This window comes from Scardinius erythrophthalmus, assembly GCF_964197995.2.
Source record: "Scardinius erythrophthalmus genome assembly, chromosome: 4".
In the NCBI taxonomy this organism is placed as follows: Eukaryota; Metazoa; Chordata; class Actinopteri; order Cypriniformes; family Leuciscidae; genus Scardinius; species Scardinius erythrophthalmus.
The window spans coordinates 41,293,687-41,318,106 of record NC_138224.1 but is presented as its reverse complement, the minus strand read 5'-3'; the positions used below and the strand labels follow the sequence as shown (position 1 = coordinate 41,318,106).

General features: G+C 38.1%; 1 protein-coding gene across 2 annotated transcripts; it reads right to left on the bottom strand.

Annotated features, from left to right (window-relative positions):
• Positions 1-2,505: 2,505 nt before the first annotated feature.
• Positions 2,506-24,420, bottom strand: LOC308689674 (uncharacterized protein). Of its 2 annotated transcripts, none has more exons than XM_081363509.1 (3): positions 24,370-24,420; positions 23,649-23,797; positions 2,506-4,191 (listed from the first exon to the last, which is right to left on the bottom strand). In XM_081363509.1, exons 2-3 carry the CDS (start codon positions 23,731-23,733, stop codon positions 2,804-2,806), a joined length of 1,473 nt encoding a protein of 490 aa, XP_081219635.1. In that variant the 5' UTR covers positions 23,734-23,797; positions 24,370-24,420; the 3' UTR covers positions 2,506-2,803. The 2 variants fall into 2 exon arrangements, with proteins under 2 accessions (XP_081219635.1, XP_081219636.1); XM_081363510.1 differs by having other exon boundaries at positions 24,006-24,381.

The window sequence follows — 24,420 nt, the reverse complement described above, 5'->3', positions numbered from 1 at the left end:
TACCACTCAGAGGTGAATCCATCACTCCCCAGAGACTTATTGTTTTTTAATCTATTGATTGCATTCTGTATTTCCAGAGCAGTAATTTCAGACCCCCGTTTTTTATTTTGTACTTACATCATAACAGGCAAGTTAAGAGTTTCCAGAAAAGAGTCAATTTCATCTTCCTTATCTATTGAAATTCTAGAGAAAAGCTTTTTATAGAAAGATTCAAATATTAATTGAATTTGGTCTTGTTTTGTTAAAATTACACCATTCTGACCGTTTCGTATTTTAAAGATTGCTCTTTCGGCTTGTTGTTTTCTAATTTTCCAAGCCAGTAATTTAGTAAATTTTTATCCAGATTCATAATGTCTTTGTTTAGTAAAGAGTATTTTCTTGATTATTTCCTGTGTGGTCAGCTCATTAATGTCTTCTCTTATCTTTTTAATTTCCTGTAGCAACTGGGGATTTCTCTTCTTTGCATGACTGAGCTCTAACTGTTTTAGTCTGTCCTGCAGATCGTTCAGTTTTATTCTGTCTTTGTTTCTTTGCGATAATTTTACCCCTCAAAACTGCCTTAGCAGCATCCCAGAGAATGGGTGGAGAAGTTTCACCATTATCATTTTCTTCTAAATAAATTTTTACATTGTCTGATAGCTTTTTCTTCATCTGAGGATCATTAAGCAGACCGCCAGAGAGTATTTTTAATTTTTTTTTTCTCCAGTTCTATAGTAATGTAGATGGGGGCGTGGTCACTCAGGTCTATTGTACCTATGTCCACCTCCACAATTTTTGATCTGTCCTTATTGAAAACAAAAAAGTAGTCTATTCTAGTATATATTGTATGTGGATTAGAGAAGTGGGTGTATTGGCGGGCATTGGGATTCATCTCTCTCCAGATGTCAATCAGTCCTATGTTTTTTATCAATTTGCGGAATTTGTTGTTTATCGTTTTTCCTAAGTTTTTTGAATTTGACACATCCAGTGTAGGCTGGAAGTAAAGATTCCAATCTCCGCCACAGATAAGGGTTCCCTCAGAGTGGTTTACAATCAAGTCTATAACATGAGTATAGAAAGTGAAATCGTATCCATTTAGAAAAGTAAACATATACATTTAGAAAAGTAAACACCTCTCCATTAATAGCACCCTTAACGACTACTAATCTGCCCTCTTTATCTTTATACTCAAAGCTCTGTTCGAAGGTTATTCGGCTTGAAATCATTATTGAAACTCCCCTCTTATGTCTACCCTTGAACGAGGAAAAATACAGTTTATTATTACTGAGATTAATTAGTTTTTGATGTTCTGAATCATTTAAATGGGTTTCTTGCAAGTATATAATGTCTATTTTTTCTTTCCTCATTTTCGTTAGTATTCTTGACCATTTGATTGGGTTTAATATGCCGTTAACATTAAAGGATGCTACTCCTAACTTATCAGATGCCATTGTTTCCCTTGATTTTAATTTACCACCATTGAAAAATCGATATGGTAAAACTCTCTGGTCAAACAGAACACATTAAAAACAAGAATAGCAACAACAATTAACATAGAAAAAGAAAAACAGCAAAAAATAAAAAAGGATTCCTACAAAAAACGTGTGACGATTCCAAAACCTGATCAACTAAAAGATCAAGGCCCTCCATACCTTACGCTCCAAAATTGGTTATCCAATTGCGTGCAGTGAGATTTTCAAATGCATGCTTGGTGCCGCCCCTCGACCTGGGCGATTTTCATTACTCGATGCCAGACCCTTAATCTGATTTGGGTCTGGATTTCCAGGCAAATTTCAAACAGCAAGTGTTTGAAATAACTTCCATTTGTGATCCAATGTGGATTCTGATCACCGTAAAAGACATATATACAAAAAATATATTTATATGTGATGCAAAACGCTAACTGTTTTTTTTTACCAATAAACAGCCCTCAAAGTTTCTCAGATGGTGGAAAAATGATAGAATTTACCTTTATCTACATTTTTTAATGTGCATGCTTTTGAACTAAAGCCCCATAGTTTTATGCTGTCCTGTGACTTCAAATAAACAGAAACAGATGTGACTGAATAAGTACGTGTCCTCCCTCTTTTGTGAAATAATGGTAAAAAACACTATTTCTGTGCAATCCTGACACAAACTAATTATTATCAATGTATCACTTTTTATTGTAAAACTGTGGTAAAACATTGATGTCTGGATTTTAAATATTTTAAGTAAAAAATAAAAACACATACATTCATCACGTTCATTTTGCGATCTCGCTAGTTTCTTAAAACTTCCCTTTGTTGGTGAAATGATGGGGTTTATTTAAAACAATGGTTTTAGTAAAGCGCTGTGGAGCTTCTGACCCAATCGTGTGATTTTGGCCTCAGTGATACAGAAAAAAGGCTATTAATCCCCGACTGGCCCGTTGAAAGTTCAGACTCGCAATCGGGCGACAGTGGCAAACGGCTATTGCCAGAACTCCACGTCTCTGTATATTTTAATCAAAAGCATCTTTCTGTTATATTGTGTCTTTATTATTTTGCACAGGCCTACACACACAGTTTTAGGTATTTTATTTGATACAGATTTATACTTTTGTTAACATGTAAAATTTGATCTAGTTCATTCTTCATTTGACTAATCAATAACATTGAGGGAATCTAATTCTTGACCCTGGCTTATTTACTTCTCTCGTAGTCACTGGACATTAATTGGGAATTCGGCCCTCTAAGGTGATATAGTACCAAAACAATAATCAGCACATTATACAGTCTCTCAAACATAAGGAGTTTTCTGTCTGAAACTCATTCCACACTGATGACATACAAAAACAATTCTCTCATACATGAATACTCATGTGGTACTTAAGGGCTATTTTATACCTAAAACTTTTTCCACAGTGACCACATGTAAACGGCTTCTCTCCAGTGTGAACTTTCATGTGCCGGTTAAGGCTTCCTTTTCGGTTGAAACTTTTTCCACACCGTTGGCAGGTGAAAGGCGTCTCTCCAGTGTGAATTCTAATGTGGTCTTTAAAGTGTTGTTTTGAATTGAAACTCTTTCCACACTGAGGGCAAGTGAAGGGTTGCTCTCCAGTGTGAAGTCTAAAGTGGACTTTAAAGTGTCGTTTTTGAGTGAAACTCTTTCCACACTGAGTGCACACGTAGGGCTTCTCTCCAGAGTGAATTCTCATGTGGACTTTAAGTTTTTCATGTTGATCAAAACTCTTTCCACACTGTTGGCAGGTGTAAGGCTTCTCTCTAGTGTGAATTCTAATGTGTTTGTTAAAATTTCCTTTTTGAGTGAAACTTATTCCACACTGTTGGCAGGTGAAAAGGCTCTCTTCAGTGTGAATTCTCATGTGGCATTTAAGGTTTCCTTTTCGATTGAAACTTCTCCCACACAGTTGGCAGGTGAAAGGTGTCTCTCCAGCATGAACGCTCACGTGGACTTTAAGGTTTCCAATTTGAGTGAAACTCTTTCCACACTGTTGGCAGGTGTAAGGCTTCTCTCCAGTGTGAATTCTCATGTGCCTGTCAAGGCTTCCTTTTTCAGTAAAAGGCTTTCCACAGTGAAGGCATGTGTAAGGCTTCTCACCAGTGTGAATTCTCATGTGTCTGTTAAGGCTTTCTTTCAGAGTGAAACTTATTTCACACTGTTGGCAGGTGTAAGGCTTCTCTCCAGTGTGAGTTCTCATGTGCTTTTTAAGACTTCCTTTTAGGGTGAATCTGTTTCCACACTGTTTGCAGGTGAAAGGGCTCTCTCCAGTGTGAGTTCTCATGTGGACTTTAAGGTTTCCTTTGCAACTGAAACTCCTTTCACACTGTTGGCAGGAGAAAGGCTTATCTCCAGTGTGAATTCTCATGTGTCTGTTAAGGCTTACTTTTTCAGCAAAAGTCTTTCCACACTGTTGGCAGGTACGACGCTTCTCTCCTGTGTGAACTCGCATGTGTCTGTCAAGGTGTACTTTTTGAGAGAAATGCATTCCACACTGTTGGCAGGTGTAAGGCTTCTCTCCAGTGTGAATTCTCAAGTGGACTTGAAGATTTGCATGTTGGTTGAAACACTTTCCACACTGTTGGCAGGAGAATTTACTTTTAGTGTCTGTCTTTTTAGTCTGTGAGCAACTAAAAGTTTTTTCTCTTGTTATGAAATTATGATTCTCATATTGATCTTTCTCTTCCATTTCATTTAGTACTTCAGTCTCCTCTTTCAGCACCATCAGGTCTAAGGCAAAAAGAGAAAAATGCAAATTAACACCAGTTTAATGGCACAAAGCAACTGAAAACAAAACATTTAGACATGTAAATCATCAAAAACCAAAATACAACTTGATCCTATTCCCAGGGCCGCCGAGGGGGGTGTGTTGCTCAAAAAGTTTAATCTGGATCAGAATTATCTGGATTTGGAAATCCCACATTTTGCTATCCAGGATCTGGTAATCCATTTGACTTTTGTGCTGGTTTTTAAAAGCAAAATTTGGCTACGTTCACACTGCAGGGCTTAATGCTCAATTCCGATTTTTTTTTAAAAATCGATTTTTTTGCAAGGCCGTTCACATTTCCAATTAAATGCGACCTTTTGTGATCTCCTGTGTGAACGTGAAATGACCCAGAAGTGCCCCGCATGCGCAGAAGAGTACTCAACGGTCAACGACGTCACTTGTTGTTTGCGGAAGTAGCTAAACTTGAACTAACTGTGATTCCCTCACACACACACACGAGCGCACGCAGCGACCGTTACACAAGAGCCAGACAGCAGCCGCTGACCTATCTAATATCAGATTCAGGACAAATAAGTTAACATGTATAATGGCCATGGGCTTTTTTAATTAATTTTTTTAATTAACGGGCTCGTCGAGGTCGACCCGTTCGGCAGATTTACCTCAGCTCGACGAATATGCAGTCCGTTTTCAAACCGACGACTACAGAATTATGACGTTTTTCGCGTATCAATGACGTGCGGGTCGGATACATGCGACCTGGCCGTTCAGACTGAAGTCGCATTTGAAAAGATCGGATATGTATCGGATTTGGGACCACATACCCAAGTGGCCTGGGTCGCATTTGAAAAGATCGGATCTGTGTCGTTCAGACTGTCATGAAAAGATCAGATACAGGTCGCATAGAGGCAAAAAAATCGGAATTGGGTCGTTTCAGCCTGCAGTGTGAACGTAGCCTTAGATCAACAATTAAGATGCAATTGTTAGAAATTACTCTTGACTGCTTCATCTCTGACGATTGTGTCACTGTAATTAAGATACAATGATAAAAACAAAACAAAAAAACAACAGTTAAGCAATAAGGTATGAGAGACTGTTCCTCCAACCCCTTCAGTCATGACTCATTCATGATACAACACTAGCCTTGAGTACCTTATTGCTTTTATAAAATGGCTACCACACAATACAAATATTAAAGCCGAAAAATATGTATCTATGCAACTTTCATGAAGTAAAATCAATAACATTACCCGTTCTGCCTACTTCCTACCTCTGCCCCTCCCTTACACCCCCACCACCCCACCACACACACACACACACACACACTACCACTGTCCATGTCCACAGTCTCGTCACTTCCCGTTTGGACTACTGCAACTCTCTCCTTTTCGGCCTCCCTCACAAATCATAAACTTCATAAACTTCAACTGGTCCAGAATTCAGCTGCCCACATAACTCAAACCCCCTCCATTCACCACATCACTGCTGTTATCCAACAGCTTTACTGGCTCCCGGTCCAGTTCTGTATCCAATTCAAAGTCCTTCTGTTAACATTCAAGGCCATCAACAACTATTTCACTTGATGTCAATTACTCTGCCTCTTTCTGTTGTTTTTAATGTTGTTCTATTCTTTATTTTTTGCTGCTTTTAAGTCTTACGGTGTCCTTGAGTGCCAAGAAAGGCGCCTATAAATAAAATGTATTTTTATTATTTTACAGATAATTTTATCAGATTTTTTTGTGGTGTGACATGTGGCTAGAGTTGGAACGTCGGATTCGACGAATCTCGAATCATAAGCCCTTTTGTGTGGGGGGAACCTCTAAGACAAATTATCACGTGAAACAAAACAATAACCAATCAGAAAACGAGCTGACGGAAGACTCACCTCCAGCTTGAACTTTAACATGTAAAGTCCATGTTTACACTGTATCTACGACTTAATCTAAATTTTTATTTTTTGCCCCCCAATTTTTCCAATCTGATAGACAAAATCTGACCAGATTACTTTTGAACAACTGGGCCCTGGTCTTCACCTCTTAGATTCCAACACAACCTACAACAGTCTTCAGCTGGGGGAAGACATGGACCAGTGACTGAAGACACTTGTGCTCAAACTAATTTTGCTTTCCAAAGCTTCATTTATCTGTACATTTTTATTTTATGCATATTTGTTTTTATTTATTCATAATTTATTAAAAAAAATATATAATAAACAAACGCTCCACTATCATTTCGCCCAGCCACCCTGCAGAGAAAGCTCATTTTGGCCGCCTGTATCCGGGATCTTGTCCTTTCGGTCATAACCCACAGCTCATGACCTTAGGTGAGAGTAGGAACGTAGATTGACCAGTAGGTTGAACTCTCCACCAACCTGAAGTGGGCAAGCCACCCTTTTCCGACTGAGAACCATGGCCTCGGATTTGGAGGTGCTGATTCTCATCCCAGCCGCTTCACACTCAGCTGCAAACTGCCCCAGTGAAGTACTGGCAATGTACGCAGGCACCATGTCTTTTCATGTATGATAGGTGATTGCGTCGGTGATTTCCATGTGCCGGTTTGGTCCTTTCTCATAAGGTGTGACACTTGCAAATGCTTAAACAATGGATACTTGTTCAGTCGGTTCAGGCTGGCTTTGAGGTGTGCTTTTGTCAACATGCACTGATCATGGAGTTTTTTATGGTGCTGTTTTAAGTGTTACAACAGGTTTGTAGTATTGCCCAGTTTCGTTGCAATAATCATTTCACAGGTCTTGCAAATTACCTTGCTCTGTGACACATCCTCTCTCTTGAATCCAAAATACTCCAAAAAGACTGATGTTGAATTTCTCTTTAGCACCAAATAATTTTTATTCTTACCAACATGCATATTTTATGTTCTTTCCTCCCGTTCACCTATTCTGTTCTCCCGCTTCATCATTATTTGTGTGGTGCGCTGAGTGAGCTCTGATTGGTAAACAACTTAAGCATTTTATTATTAACCCCCTGAGGTCGGCTTTCGCGCCGGCACGATAGGCTCGTTTTTTTCCGTATGAGTGCAAAAAAATAAATAAAATAAAAATATGAATTTTTATCTTATATGCTTGTGTTATACATCAATCGATCCTGTTTAGTGTGTATTTTTTTTGTGTATGCTCATAATAAAAACAAAGTGTTGTGCTTTTTGCCAAATAAAGAAAAATAAACATGATGCGAGTTCTGCCTACTCTCCGTCAGTGAAGTCAATTCTGAAACGCGTCCGAAAATGAACTGTAACTCAGCGAATACTCAGTCAAACAGGCATACAGTCACACAGGCATGAAGCTTGAATTTTCTTCTTTTAAATGAAGTAATTTTTATAAAAAACAAATATTCACAGTTTATGTAATATGCATGCAAAGAGAGAGATGTCAGTCGTTCTCATCTCAGCTAATTAATACAATACAATACAATACAATTTTATTTGTATAGCACATTTAAAAACAACTGGCGTTGACCAAAGTGCTTAACAAGGCCAATAAGGGTAGACAATACAAGCACAGAAACCAGCAAAAGATACACATCAAAGAGAAAAAGTCAGACACATCAGGGAATATTAAAAGCTAGTGAAAAGAAATGCGTTTTCAAAGAAGTTTTAAAAAGTGTTAGAGTTTGGGCAGATCTGATATTTGGGGGTAGGCTATTCCATAGCTTAGGTCCATAGGCTGCGAAAGCACGGTCACCCCTATTTTTTAATCTGGTCCTAGGGACAGAGAGCAAGTTCCAGTCCCCCGATCTTAGTGATCTGGACTTAATTTCTGGATGAAGCAGTTCAGTTAGATACTGGGGAGCTAAATTCTGTAAAGATTTAAAAACAAAGAGCAAGACTTTAAAATCTATTCGAAACTTAATCGGTAACCAATGAAGCGAGATCAGAACCGGTGTAATATGTTCAAATTTACGTTTTCCTTTGAGAAGGCGTGCAGCTGCATTTTGGACTATTTGTAAACGGGTGATGTGTTTCTGAGGAATCCCGATATATAAAGAATTACAATAGTCCAATCTGGATGTTACAAAAGCATGCATAGCTATCTCAAAGTGCTTACCAGACAAAAATGGTTTAACCTTAGCTAAGAGACGGAGGTGAAAGAAGCAGGACTTTACCACCGCACTTATCTGCTTTTCAAGCGTAATGTTGTTATCAATCCAGACCCCCAGATTCCGAATACAGGTGGTACTGTAGGGTGACAACGTTTTGAGGTCACAAACATGTGTACTACGATCACTGGGTCCAAATACGATAATTTCCGTCTTATTTTCATTCAGACTCAAAAAGTTACCAGCAAGCCATAATTTCAGGTCCTCTAAGCAGTCCAGTAGTGGCTTTAAAGCAGACTTGTCGTCACGCTTTAAAGGCATGTAAATTTGTGTATCATCGGCATACAGGTGAAAAGAAATCCCATGTTTAGTTAAAATAGAACCTAAAGGTAACATATACAAATTAAATAGTTCTGGCCCAAGGATAGAACCCTGCGGAACGCCAAACCCAAGTTTCATTTTAGATGAGCACTGTTTCCCGATACGAAAAGAGTAGCTTCTGTTAGACAGATATGAGCGGAACCATTTCAACACCATGCCCCTAAAACCTGTATATGCTTCAAGACGAGAGATTAAAATATCATGGTCGACCAGGTCAAAAGCAGAGCTAAGGTCTAAAAGGACGAGAGCTACAGATTGCCCTGTGTCAGTACTGAGTAGAACATCATTCATGACTCGTAAAAGTGCAGATTCTGTACTGTGACGTAATTTAAAACCAGACTGAAATTTCTCATAAATCAGACTATCAGTTAAAAAAGACTGGAGTTGGCTCAGACCTACTTTTTCTAAAATTTTAGAAATAAAGGGTAAATTTGAAATGGGGCGGTAGTTACTTAGAACTGAAGGGTCCAAGCCAGCTCTTTTAAGTTTCGGCAAGACCGAGGCATGTTTCAGGCTGTTAGGAACCACCCCGGTGTAGAGACATTTATTGATAATAGACAACAGATCAGAACCTATAACACAAACAACCTGCTTAAAAAATTTGGTAGGAATCACATCTTGAAAGCAGCTAGTAGTTTTTAAAGATGAAACAATCTCAACCAGAGAGTCAAGGGAAACAGGTTCAAAGACGGACCATGTAGAAGAACATATGGGGACTTCAAGTGTCATATAAATGGGCAGAGACATTTGAGATCTGATCATTGAGATCTTCTCATTAAAGAATATTGCAAAATCTTCGCAGAGAGAGTCAGAAATCTCTGGTAAAGGATTGGTGGTGGGATTTAGAGCAGAATCAATTATTGAAAATAAAACTTTAGGCCTGTTACTGTTGATTCTAATCAGCTCAGAAAAGTAGTGATTTTTAGCAGCTTTAGCAGCTTGCTGGAATGCAGCGAGGGAATTCTTCAAAATTTCATAAGAAACATGTAGTCTGTCCTTATTCCACTTGCGTTCAGCCCTTCTACAGGTCTGTCTAAGAGAACGAACATTATCATTGATCCATGGTTTTGAAACATGATTAATTTTCTTTCTCTTTTCCTTGATTGGGGCAACAGCATTTAGAGCGTTTGAGCAGACAGAATTAAAAAAGTTCAAGTGATCTTCAGCATCTAAGGAGCTCAATGATGGAGCAGTGGCTTGTTCCGTAACTAAACCCGGGTATAATGCCACAAAGTCCTCCTTAGTACGTTCATTAAAAAATCGGGTTGTCCGTGTGCAAGAATGAAGTTTATGTCTGGTGTCATTATTAGGCAGAGAAAACAGAATCGGAAAATGATCCGACATACCAGTATTACTGATGTTAATGTCTGATACCAATAAACCACGTGATAGAATTAAATCTAGAGTATGTCCCTGAATATGAGTGTGTCCAGACACCCATTGATCCAGGTCAAAAGAGACAATAAGATTCAAAAACTCTTTAGAAAGTGGCTTAGTATCACAGCACACATGAATATTAAAATCACCCAGGATTAAAATTCTGTCAAATCTGGTGACCAGATCCCCCACAAACTCTGCAAATTCATTTAAAAAATCCTTATTCGGTTGAGGTGGACGATAAACCAGGGCAAATACCTGAGAGTTGGTTGATGTCGGTTGCACAAGTTGTACTTCGAAAGTATGACGAGGGCTAGTTGTTAGACCACGGCAGGGATATTGTTTTTTAAACAGTGACGCTAGTCCCCCTCCGCGGCCAGATAGCCGCGGTGAATTAAGGAAAAAACAATCCTGAGGAACTAGTTCTGTGAAAGGACTTAGCTCATCCGGTTTAATCCATGTCTCAGTGATAAATAAAATATCCAGGTCCTGCATCGTGAAGAAATTGTTTATTAAAAATGTCTTGTTCACCACTGACCGGGCGTTGATCAGGGCCACTTTAAGGGATGGTGCAGCTACCTCCAGCTGTGTTGTTCGAGTTGGTAAACGAAGATTACGATGATTCACTCCACGACGTCGAAAGCTTGGGGAGACGATGCACGAAGGGTCCGGCAAAAGACATCCAACAACGGGTCGAAGCCACCGATGAGAAGGGAAGGACCATGTAAAAGCCCCAACGAGACGGCGCTCGCGGGTTAGCACAGGACCAACACACACAACCGAGGACCGCGTAAGAGACTTCAATCGAGCAGCAACTCCACCCCGCTTTCCACGCTTTCTCCGACGCCGTCGCCTCCAGGAAGGGTCAGCGGGATACCAACGCTGTTGTACAAAAAGGTGCTGATACACAGGTGGGGGAAATCGGCAGCACTCCTCAACATTACCCTCGGTAGTATCGATAGCCATGCGGATGTTTAATAATGTTTGACGATCATATACATATGACATATTGCAGTCCAAAGTTAGTAGCGACAAACATAGAAACAAACATAAAATCACGAATTTAAGGAGTGAGAGAGAAGGCAATAGACGGCACGCCCACGGAGAGCGCGCGCTATTCAAACGCAAATGTGAGGCGATCCAAACAAACCTGTGAAACGCCCACATCAGCTGGATAACACACACCGCGAGTTCACTTTCAGACTTATGTACTTTACGATGCTGTGAGGAATACTACTATCTTGATAATAATCCTGCAAAAATTTACCTCAGAAGTTCTGGAAGTATCATTTCGAGGAGCAAACGGATCCCGCTGAGGAATTAGTTCAGTTCTGTTTGCTTTGTTCTAATCTGAATGAATGAACGCAAAGATGCGTGCTGTTGTGGAGCTACTACAGCTGGCAAAAATACTGTTTTAATATGAATCGCGAATACAAAGAAAGATTACACTGGAAATATTGTTACAATTTTAAATGTTGTTGTAATTGTATAACCTTAAAAAAAAAAATTATATATATATATATATATATATATATATATATATATATATATATATATATATATATATATAAGGATAGATGTAAACAAAATCTTAAAAGGTCATTATAAGCCTTCTCTTTAAATAATTTTATTATGCTTTATTAGTGACACATTTGGGAAGAGAATATATTCTAAATCTGAAAATACAGTATGAGAACAATTAACTGCACAATTACTAGAAATGTTTACCTTGGATATTGTACAATTTTCAAGCAAAATTTGTGGAAAAAAAAACAACAAACCAGTTATATATTGTCCTTGCATTTTTGTGGCTCATTCACACACCTGAATGAAAGGCTCATTACGTATGCAGCCTCATTATGCGGGCCCCATTGTCTCCGCAGGTGTGAATCACGCCCACCCGCATATGGCCTTTCCAAACAAAAAGTGTTTTACAAGATTTAAATCAATGTATTGTGTTATGTGAATGATTAGGCAGGATGATTTTCACATAGTTTTGAAGAAAAAATTCTAGGCAACGTCATCCATTAGTCAAAAGTCTTATTTACATATATTTAGAATGTGTTTTATGGCCTTATTTCAGAAACTTTAGTTTTTTGTTTTTGAAAAAAACATGCATAAACATTATTCTATCAAAAATACAAGCATGTACATGCAAGTTGTTCACATATTATGGTAGCCCTGTTTGTGCTAAATAGAGTGAATTTACACCTTTGCCATTAATATGTTTATAAGCAACTGAAAAAAGCACAAATGTCAGGGCATGTCAGAACATCTCAAGGACCCCAAAAACCCCTCAGACCCCAGAGGGTTAAATGAATAGGCTATTATTAGGCTACAATTCAATTTCCCTGCATTGATTTTATAGCACATCACCCCATAACCGACGCACAGCGAGAAAAATGAAACATTAGTTATATTAGTTTACTCCTCATTTCAAAAATAACTTTAAAACGAAATACTTCTCTTCTCATTTTTCACTCCTTAGGCCACAAGAGAAATATTAAGAAAATAAATTAACACCGTTAAATACGTTCGGCTCACATGACGTCACTGTAGCTTTGCGCCGCCATCTTTACGACCGACGGTCTCAGTAATGCCTGCAATATGTTGTGCAGTTGGCTGCAACAACAGCCGAAAGAGGAACCCCGAACTGGTATTTTATTCTATACCAAAAGAACTCTGAACTACTATACATGCAATTATTAATCATTTGTTTATTGTCCATTTGTGGATGTATGGATCAAATGTATTTGTTACATGACTACATGATTACAAACACATTCACACAATACAACATACAATATATACAACTACAAAAAAAGAATGTAATATATCAATTAATTCATTTATAAAAGCTGCAACTCTGTTCTTTGAAATCAACTTTTTCTTTAACCCTCCTGTTGTCTTCGGGTCAAATTTGACGCTTAAAAAAAATCTCGTATTTTATCTGCTTTTATATTTGTAATTTGTTTTTAGCTGCTCTTTAATGTTCAATTTATTATACTGCACTGTAACTTCTCGTATTTTATCTGCTGTAATTTTTTAACCGCTCTTTAATGTTGCTAGTTATCTTTATAATATCTAATCATTAACTGCAATACATTTGTACAATAAACTGATTTTGAACTCCAATCATATTTATTCTGATAAATATCATGTTTATTAATGATATTCATGATATTCCTCCCCTTCATGTTCTTTCAATGAGTATAAACACATCTGACATTAAAAGAACATTATCCAGATTAATGACAGCTAGCCGTGAGCCGTGGTTAACAGCTGGTAGCTACCTAGTCAGAGCAAACTACCACCAAAATCTGAATCTGAATTTTTTTTTAATAATATCTACATTTCCCATGATTAAATATAAATCCTTGGTGGCCAGGTGCCGCACTTTCACGTCTTTCACCCATCCAGCCACAGCATATTGATATGCATCGGTACTCTTGAAAGCCTTCAAGTGATCCCCACTGTATGGGGAGGGGTTATGCACAAGATATATATATATATATATATATATATATATATATATATATATATATATATATATATATACACATAAAACTTGGGGTAACAAATAAGAATCAGAGCCTAAAATTGACATTTTCTCCAGGTATCTCTGTCTCTCTCTCTCTCATTCAAATGGGCAGTTTGGGCGGCCATTCTGGGTGAGATCGGTCGTAAATATGGCGGTGTTCTATTTGGTAGTGACGTAGGTGGCATCTATGAATAGGCTACCAATATAACGTTATATAGGATACCTATCGTTATATAGGCTACATATAGGCATGTCCCCCCATCCCCCCCACACTTTTCGAAGTCCTGTTTGTGCCCGTTTGTTGGTGTTACAGGCTGTTCTTGTCATGCCAGTTGTTGAAGCAATCATACTCTGGCAGGAAACAGAGAGCAGCATCACAGGCAGCGCAGAAGACTGTTGTCTTCATGTGGCACACTCTGCACTTTCTTCTGAAAGCATGTTTTGATGTAGAGATGTGCTTTGGCTTGTGACAGGCATGCTAGGAGAGGGTGTAGCAGGTGTGGCAGAGGATGCAGGTGGTGGCATCCAGTCAGCAAGCTGACTGACCAGAACTTCTCGAAACTCCCTCTGACTTTTTTTCTTCTTTTGGTCAGGTGGAGTCCAGGGTGGGGTGGTGTGCTGTCAGCGATGTCCACAAAATGGTAAAAGAGAGGCCGGTACCACTTTCTGGTTTTTCTAAGGATGGTATAATATCCAATGAGGGCATCAGACATGTCAACACCTCCCATGTTCCTGTGTCAATATATAAAACCTACACTATTGCACCTTTTTTTTTTTTTTTGCAACACACCACATAATAAATTCTACTCACTTGTTGTAGTCGGACACTGCAGCAGGAATGGGGATCGTCTTTTCTACCCATTGCCCATCAGGTGTCTTGACCTTCCTCTGCACCGTCTGGTTTCCATTAGCTGAATGGAAGGAGGAGCACATGATAACTTCTCTTGTGTCCTTCCATTCAACAAACAAGTTTGTCATCCCTGATCCACCTAATGGACCCACAAGGGGCTTTTTTGGGCAGTTTAGATCAGCAAAGATCAGTTTTTTAAAGAGATCCCGGAGCATTGGGCTTGTGTAGACGTTATTTACATAGAGCTTGTAGCTGGTACCCAAGACATTAAACTAAAGCTACAAGAGATTCATAGCTCAGCTCCTTGTTCTTAGGGTTTTGAGTTGTGAGGGATTTTCCCTCATACATAAAAAAATCCCACGTATAGCCAAGCCGTGAATCTGTGAGTACAAAGAGCTTATACCCCCATTTGGTTGGCTTGTCCCTGTGGTACTGCTTCAGACTGATCCATGTTTTGGAAGCTACCATTCTTTCATCCACTGAGATGTTTTGGTCAGGATGAAAGAAGCTCTTGCACCAGTCACGAAGCTACACATATATGGGCTTCACTTTGAACAGGCGGTCGTATTAAGGGTACTACTTTTCTTGATATTTTCCGCATTCACCTTTAGATTGCTGATGTGAAGTGCATTGGAGATTGCCTTGAATCTTGATGTCTTGATCTACTGATGCTGGGAAGCTAAAATTTAAAAGCCGGGATCCATTCCAGTAGTCTGGCACTGCTGGTAACGTTACCAGACCCATGTACAGAACAACCGAAAGGAAACTAAACAAGTCCTTTTGGCACATCTCCTGCTTTAGTCTCCTTGTGCTGTTCTGGTGCTCAGCAGAGTAGGCATTTGTGTTTTATTTTTATAATGGTCTGGCAGACATCAGATAAAATAATGAAATATTTCAATATGATGAAATAACTCTAGAGGACTGTAAACTTTAGAAGTGATAACTTGAGGCCCAGCCATACATTCTGGCTTGAAAATGGGCTCAGGTGATATGTCAGGCTTGTCTAAATCATGCCATCTCACTTTAGTATCAGAAAGAGTATCTGAAACCGAGTCAGTCTGTCTTCCTCTTCCTCTCACACTGCTTCTTCCTCCTCCTCTCACACTGCTTCTTCCTCCTCCTCTCACACTGTTTCTTCCTCTTCCTCTCACACTGCTTCTTCCTCTTCCTCTCACACTGCTTCTTCCTCTTCCCCTCACACTGCTTCTTCCTCCTCCTCACACTGCTTCTTCCTCCTCCTCTCACACTGCTTCTTCCTCTCACACTGCTTCTTCCTCTTCCCCTCACACTGCTTCTTCCTCCTCCTCACACTGCTTCTTCCTCCTCCTCTCACACTGCTTCTTCCTCTCACACTGCTTCTTCCTCTTCCTCTCACACTGCTTCTTCCTCTTCCTCTCACACTGCTTCTTCCTCTTTCCCTCAAACTGCTTATTCCTCTTCCTCTTCCACTGCTTCTCCCTTGTCTTGCGGTTGTAGCTCTCAGTCGGTCTCCAAAATTGTTAGGAGCAGCACCTGATGATGATGCAAATGATGATGTTGGTTCAGCAGTCCAGTCCACGTCATCAGTATTATCTGGACACCTATTACAAATATAAGTAAAATGTAAGTATATAAAAGTAAAATAAGTACATGTAAGTAGTATCATGTTACATTTTCATGCTGCTCCCAAGCATTTGTTATATATATACAGTGTATATATGTATATATATATATATATATATATATATATATATATATATATATATATATATATATATACATATATATATACATACTGTGTATATATATACACACATACATGTATATATATATATATATATAGAGAGAGAGAGAGAGAGAGAGAGAGAGAGAGAGAGAGAGACATTTATATAGAAATGTAGAAACTTACCTCTCTGTGGTGTCTGAAAAAACCTCTTCCAAAATGTCTGGCTCATCATTGCTGGTTTCATTCTCTTCTCCTTCCAACTCTTTTTCACTCGACTTGCAAAGTTCTTCTACAACTTCCAAAACACTGTAAAACCTTTGTTTCAACCTCTGTGGATCCATTGTGAAGTGTGCAGAGTCAGAGTGCAAATGAAATGGATGCTCCTAGTGCTTGCAGGTTTCCCTTTATGCATGTTTATAAACTTCTAACTTCTACCTGGACATGTGGTAGCAAAAGGTGGTAATTTGTCTTTAATTGGACGAAGAGTTAGTCAATATTTTGTTTCATTGGCAGACAGAATGGCAGAAAACACATTGGCCTTAGAAACAGATCTGGCTGCTCTGGTTGGTTATTGAGACTTATCTGAATCTCCCCTGTTCCTTACTGCATAAAGTTATGAGGGTAGGCTCTTTCTAATCAGAAATCTTAATCAAACATAGCTACTAGAGTGTTGTTAAAGAAACTTCACACAAAAAAAAGTTTATTTCATGTATGATCATATATACAAAAAAAATATACATATTACAATTTATTCTGAAAGATTTAGACAAAAACTAGAAAAAATGTTTTGTTTGAATTATTGGCAAAAAGAAGCCCTCAGCTGAGAAGCCCTGTGGTGAGGAGCAGAGTTCACTCAGAGTTGGAGTAAATCACTCTGCAGAAGTAGCAATGCTTCGCCTTCTGAGAATATAGTTCCCAGTATGTATACGGTTAGAAGATGGCTGTGTCTCATGTGACCAGGGCAGGACTTAGGGTGGTGGGGGCCCCTGGGCTTGAGTCACTTTCGGGCCCTACCTTCTACATTACTTCAAATAGAACACAATGATACATACACAAGCTATGTAGGCCTATTAGAGCTACACAATTCTGGATAAACTGAGAATAAAAATAGAGATCACGATTCTGAACAAACAACTAAGCAAAATAACATAATTTATGTTAATTGCTGAAGTCTATTAAAATGTTTAATTAATCTGAATTATAAAAAAATAAAAAAAACTTGGGTTTGAATGAATGATTCAATTCCTCAATCAAATGCACTTGTTTCATAGATGAATCAGCATTTTTGAACGAATCTCCTGAATGAACGATTCAATGACAAATGTTTTTTAAAAGTCATTTGTCGTCATCTGGTGGCGTAACAATATAATCGATCCAATCGTTATTTGAAGTGCAAAGCTACTTTCAAAAGGTGACTGGTACCATAGACAGTGTTACATGTTAAAAAAAGTTCAAAGTGATCATAAGTTTATTGCAATGCACAAATGTCTTGGTCAGAATGAGAATAAAACACTTATTTACCTGGAAAACATATGTTTTGATTGTGGTATTTCTTTGAGATTTAGAATCCAGTATTCCTATAGGCTAATTATTGTTTCTTTTATGAATTTAATAAAGAACTCTGTCTCGTATTCTGTCCAAACGATCCATGTAGGCTACTTTAGTGTCCATTCGTTTTTCCTTTTTTAACCCGTAATTGAAAAACGAAAAATGAACGGTTGTTGTCTTTTTAAAACGCAAAGTTGAACACCAACATTTTAATTTGAACTGGCTACACCAACTGCTGCGCAAAAAAGTACATGTCGACGAATTTTCAGATTTCTTTTTGCCCCTTTATTAAACATTTAAAATATTCACAAATTAATATGGAAAACATGTCGATTTTACTGGTTTTCAAAGGCCAAATTAGAACCTGAAATTGATGTTTTTCCCGCAGTGCGGAGAAGAGCCATTAATATTATTAATAAACTTGCTTTGGCTAAAATCACATCTCCATCTCCGCTGTTAAGATGCGCCTTTAGAGAGAAATGCACATTTCATACGGATTAATCAGAAGGTATTAGCTTTCGATTCGAATTTGTTCGTTTTAAAGTGGACATTTCAATCTTTAGCCAACATAGGCTATATTTTGTTTCAGTTCTCGCGCTCCAGTTTACGGAGATCATGAAAGTGCGTCTGATTGTTTTCTTTTATTTTACAAAAGCACAACGTTGTCTTGTTATTGTGAGTTTACACAAATAAAATGATTTTCTGTTTGACTAGAAATGATAGAGTATTTTAAGTTGTTTCCACTGTTGATAGGAAAATGCAAGTCGCGGCCGCGCCTCCGTGCCATGCAGTGCGCGCTCCACACTCAGCTTTGTTCCTTTTTTGCATAAAAGCGTCTTCTAAATAGGCCTAGAAAAAAAAAATAGAAAATTTTTTCGAATTGCCTGAAAAACCACCTCATGCGAGCGTAAATTTTTTTTTTTTTTTAGATAAACGGGAGTTTTTGCGACATTGACGTGTTTCCATTGTGCTTATTTTCAATTCGCAATTTCAATTTGCGCAATTTGAAGGGTAATGGAAACGCGGCTACTGTCTTATGCAGACAGTTTTTTTCAACGGTTTGGCAGTAAACGAGGTACTACGTAGGCTAACTACCAATAACCAATCAGCAAACCTAAATTATATTTTTCATTGCAGGGAAGGGCCAGGTAACAATGCTAGACCAATCAACAAACTTTAAATGAAAAATTAAATGACTGACATATTATTGAAAAAATCAAACGCAAACGGGCGGGGGCCCCTATTGGGCGGGGCCCATGGGCTTGAGCCCAGTCAAGCCCAATGGTAAGTCCGGCCTTGCATGTGACCTTGTTATTTGCACACGCTGTGACTATTAAATCACAACATGTAATAGGAAAATGTTGGCATTATTTTGTCACTTTTTGGGATTAGTATGCTAGCTGGAGCCGTTTACCTCCAGTCTTTGTGCTAAGCTAGGCTAGCGGTGGGTGCGTCAGACAGAGTTACGGCACGCACGGTGATAAGAAGGGTATTTATGGACTTATCTAACTCTGGGTGATATGGTTAATAAGCTAAAGTCTCAAAAAACTTCTAGCACAAGGTGAGTTGCAGACGACCACGTGAGCCTGACACTGAGATTACTAAGAGGAAGTACACCTTCAAGTACCATGTGCAACAAGGAGGCCAAAGACTTGCTGTTTGTAAGCCCACATTTATGTCAGTCTTTCAACTGACCAACAGTCGCCTACAGGCAAGTTTTATATAGCCTAGTGTTTTCCGTTTGTTAACTTTTTATTACATGCATGATTTTTTACATTTTTTATTACATGCATGATTTTTATCCAGTGGGTGAATGCCCACCTCTCCTGCTCCTGTGCACTTAAACCCAATCTGCACCTGGCACAGCACACCACCCCACCCTGGACTCCACATGCCTCTACGACCATGTCCATCTGTACAAGACAGCTGTTCCTGTCTTCGCCAGGACCCTAAAAGATGTGGCCCTGAGTCGGACCCACAACAGCACCCCCAGGAGCAACAGAGTCCAACAACCTCCACCCAGACCTGTAAGAAAGCACAGTATACCCCCAGAGAGAACATCCAGAAGACAACAGCACTTTCACATGCTGAGACCATCCCAGCCAGCACCTGACCATCTTCTCCCAGCCCTCACAAAGGCATGTTGCGATAATTAAATAACCGTCTGATCGCCATTATTTGATCTAACTGATTAGACAATCTAAGAGATTGTTTCAGACAACGGTGATAATTGCGCTCTTTTATAGGCCTACGGCACAAGGGGGAATCATCGACCAAAAGAAATAGACAAGCACTAATTAAGTTTTCCAGCAATATATTCAAAGTCATTCAAGCCATTCCATAGCTTAATGTGAGGGACAGAAGTCTATTTACAAGTTGACGGAAACTCGTCTTCCCTCCTCTGCGGCTGTCAATCATTCTCCATTCAGTGTTCAAACAGCGCGCCTCGTCCGGTTACAGCAGGATGCATGGTAAAACGCTCTCAAATATGATATATTGGCATTATAATGCAGATGAAGGGCTGAAGATTGCCTAAAATGACTTTGAACTTTTAAATGCGCACTTGACATCATTCTTCATACGCTCTTTGTGCCGCTCTGTTTGGAAGCGTTTCATATTATCATGGTTTTGCGCACTGAAAGATTATTAAAAGCCTATATTTTTTGTCATATCTATCATATCTTGTTGCCCCCTTAAAAAGCTGCAAAATATATTTAAAATAAGCATAATTTAATTGTATATTATTTGTGTGTAGTGTATAAATACACTTCTGAATTCTTTACATTCATATATAAATATAAAATTGTTAAATGTATGAATATCTGAATTATTTTTATAAGAGCACTAATAGTGATTTGTTTGTATTAATATGTTTAGATTTTATAAGATTACTGTGCAGATTTTTTCAAGAATTACTTTTTGCTGTTGATTTATACACACTTTACACTCATTAAAAGACTTGTCATAGCTATTGAATACATTTATTTAATATTTAAAGTAGGGCTGTCAAAAGATTAATCGCATCCAAAATAAAAGTTTGTGTTTACATAATATATGTGTGTGTGTGTGTGTGTGTGTGTGTACTGTGTATAATTATCTTTTATATATAAATACACACACATGCATGTATATATTTAAGAAATATTTATATTCAAATAATTATATGAATATACATTTTTGATATATAAATTACACATTTTTCTTAAATATATATAACTTTTATTTTGGATGCGATTAATCTTTTGACAGCCCTAATTTAAAGGTGTTAACTGTAATCTTACACTGCAAAATGATAACTTACAAAAGATTAAACTCATCACAATTAATTAATGAATGAAGCTCACAAAAAAAAAAAATAGAAATATATATATATATATATATATATATATATATATATATATATATATATATATATATATATATATATATATATATATATGAGACAAATCCCTTAAACAGACAATTAATCGGCATAACCGCATTTTTTTTTTAGACAATTAATCATCAGCCAGATTTTAAAATCGTGATAGTGTTTCTGCAGCGGAAAGACACCAATAAAACGTCTTAGTTTGTCACATAGCCTTATATTTACCTCAGGCAAGTCATTCAGTGCCCACAGCTTGTTGGTTCCTAAATGCACTAAATGATTGCACTATATTAGCCTCAGTGTTTCCCCTACAATGTATTAAGCAGCGGCGCCGCTGGATTTTCAGCGCCGCTGCAAAATCTTCACAGCATCAGTAATATCACGACATTCACTTACACACGTTGTCATAAGGAGTCGTTCACATGCAAATATTTCACATGTGGGCGCGCGGAAAGCGCACTCATAATAGAAGCGACGCGGCGACAGACACAACGACAGACGCCACGGGAGAGCGAGCAAGCGCTTGCGGAAAGGAGAAAGCGGTACGAACTTTTCTCCGTTGAAGTCTATGGGGTCGCTGTGTCCATTTTTTTACTGTCTATGGAAAATATACCATCCCGCCCCTCCGTGTTCGGCGATCAGGTTTCATTCTCGCGCAGCTTGTTTCGTAACTTCACGTGCGGGTCTTTTCCGCTCGGTGTTTGCGCCGCGCTCTCCGTTCCGTCTGAGTGTGTGTCGGCGCATAGCGCTCTCTGCTCAATGTTCTGCTCCTTAACGGCCCCAAAAAAAAGAAAAGCATGTGCGTCAATATTATTTATTTATTAATTCAATTCCTTTTAATTAATTCGAATTCATTCCTTTTTTTCTATTATTGACAGATGACAGACTAGCCAAATAAATGAAACACAAAACCCTTTTAACAAGTAGGCCTATCAATAATTATTTATTTGTTATATTATCTGCAATAATAATCCGTGCTGCAGGACTATCCATTTATTTAGCCTATATTCAGTTTAATTTTCTATTGATTATAGATAGGACTATATACTTTATTCAAATTAAACTGCATGTTTCCATTGATTGTGAAGCTAGACATTGAAAATTGCAGATCAAGCGCATGCGGCTAAATGTTTTTTCTTGTTATGAATTGTATCCTATTTTCCGTTATTACCGTTAACTACGTGAAGTGATATAGAACTGTAATGCGGTCAAGACCTGCCTGGAACTACTTTAGCTGTGCGTTTCCCTGAAAATAATGCACACCTTAGAATGTTCGTCAACCAATCAGATTCAAGCATTCAACGGTCCTGTAGTATAAGGGGTTATAAAAAAAAAAAAAAAAAAATCTTGCACCCCCGGACCCCCGCGACCGGCTTGGTAACAACAGCACCGCTGCTGGAAAAATTTCTAGGGGAAACACTGAGCCTATATAATATATTTTACTTAACAGGTTAATGATTGATATCTTGATTATTTAATGTAGCCTATGTTTTAAATATCTGTCATGAAAATGACAGCAACTGTAAATATTTATATTTCAATAACAAATTAGAGTAGAAAACATAAGTTAATGAGAAAACTGCCTTATGTTCAGTTTACATGTTTTCATACAATGTGTTGAGTGTTGATTATTATATCTAAAAAATAAATAGTATCTGAAATTAGGCTAAAAGTCTAGGCTCTGTTGTTAACCTTTAAGGTTATAGTAATGTGTGGGCTCCCTATATAGTTTACAGCATTAGCAGATCTTTTTTTTTTTCTTTATCCTTGCGAAAAGTTTAATTGTAATTGAATTAATTTAAAGACAAAGACAGAATTTGTTCATTAAAACACTGTAAAAAAAAAGAAGCAATTTTAGCTTTCTAAACCCCCCACCCCACCGATCCAAACCGAACCGAGATGTCAAAACCGTGGGGTGTACCGAACCGTCAATTTTGTGTATCGTTACACCCCTACTTAGCCTAGTTCATTCATTAGGGACCAAACAGAGATTTGGTACCTTTTGAATGAACTGGGCTAAGCTAAGTGCTATCAAAGTGTCGCCGCGCGCCAGAGCGATTGAGTGCACGCACTGAGACGAGAGAGGTATGCATCAACTCGTCTAAGTTAAGGGAATAACATAGTTTAATATGAAAAAACTGTGGAGTATCCCTTTAAAGATCCTGCCTGTCAGACTCTTACCTCTGATGCACATTCACTTGTCTACCAACATTGTATTAACAAAAACTAGTTTGAAAAATATATTTTTTTTTTTTATGTAAATTGTGAAATTACAATTTCAAGGGAATAATCGGCAATTATGAATTTGGTCATAATCGTGCAGCCCTAACCCAAAGCCAGCTGTTGACTTGTGGATGCAAACAGCAAATCGCAGGCTTGACCAGGGAGAAAGAAGCAGGTCTACATCATCCATTTTCCATGTTTGAGAGAAAAGCAGATAATGAGGATGAAAGTGATGACGGCAGCTTTTAGGATAAGTGTGCTGCGTAAAATGTGAGTACGAAGCAGCATCTCCATGTGCTCCCTTGAAAACCAGCCCAAAAATGTCATGTGCACCCCGGTGTATATTCCCTATTTCTGTAGAGCTGGACATTGTAATAAGGATCAAATGACTGAATTCAGATTTGAGAATGAAACCAACCTGTTTGTTCCTCAGTTTCTTCATGTTTCACTGTCAATGTTTCTTCAATCCTCACGTCTTCACTTTCCTCTTTAATAAATGCCATCTTTACTACAGTGTGTCACGAGGATCTCAGTTGCTTCACCAGGAGTTTTTTCAGTATGTTTGTCCTGTTTAAGATCAGAATAATTAACAGAAAGAAAAATAAATCCACACTGCAAATTAATATACGAACACAAACTATACAGACATCTCATAATTAAGAATTTAATATTTATATTTTGTATTACGTTTATAAATTACAATTAATAGATTACACTTTCATGAAAACATTAGCAGTTGGTTTGTAAAAGTTGTTTATTGTTCTCGTTCATTTACTTCATTCATTTGAGCAGCTCGTGTCGTGATTCAAACGATTCGAATCACTGAATCATTTTGTAAAGTATTTGATTCAATTGACTCGGAGTGTCGAAAAGCTCGGTTTCTCCATCAATATTTACCACTGACTGAATTCGTGTTTATGATAAACTGATTCACGATAGAGGGAGCGAAATGAGACGCAAGTTTACTGTTTCTCATGTGTGTATGCGCTTTACTCACAAAAACATCCTTCATTAAAGTTAGATAAAACATTACAATGTTACATTTAATAGTAAATAAACTCATTTCACGTCGCTTGAAAAAACTAGAAGACATTGAACGGTTTCTATCGATTTAAACAGCTTGTATTCTTTAAACAAACCTTTCTTCAGCCAGATACGAGTGCGGCGCAGCATTATAACGTCATGTCGCC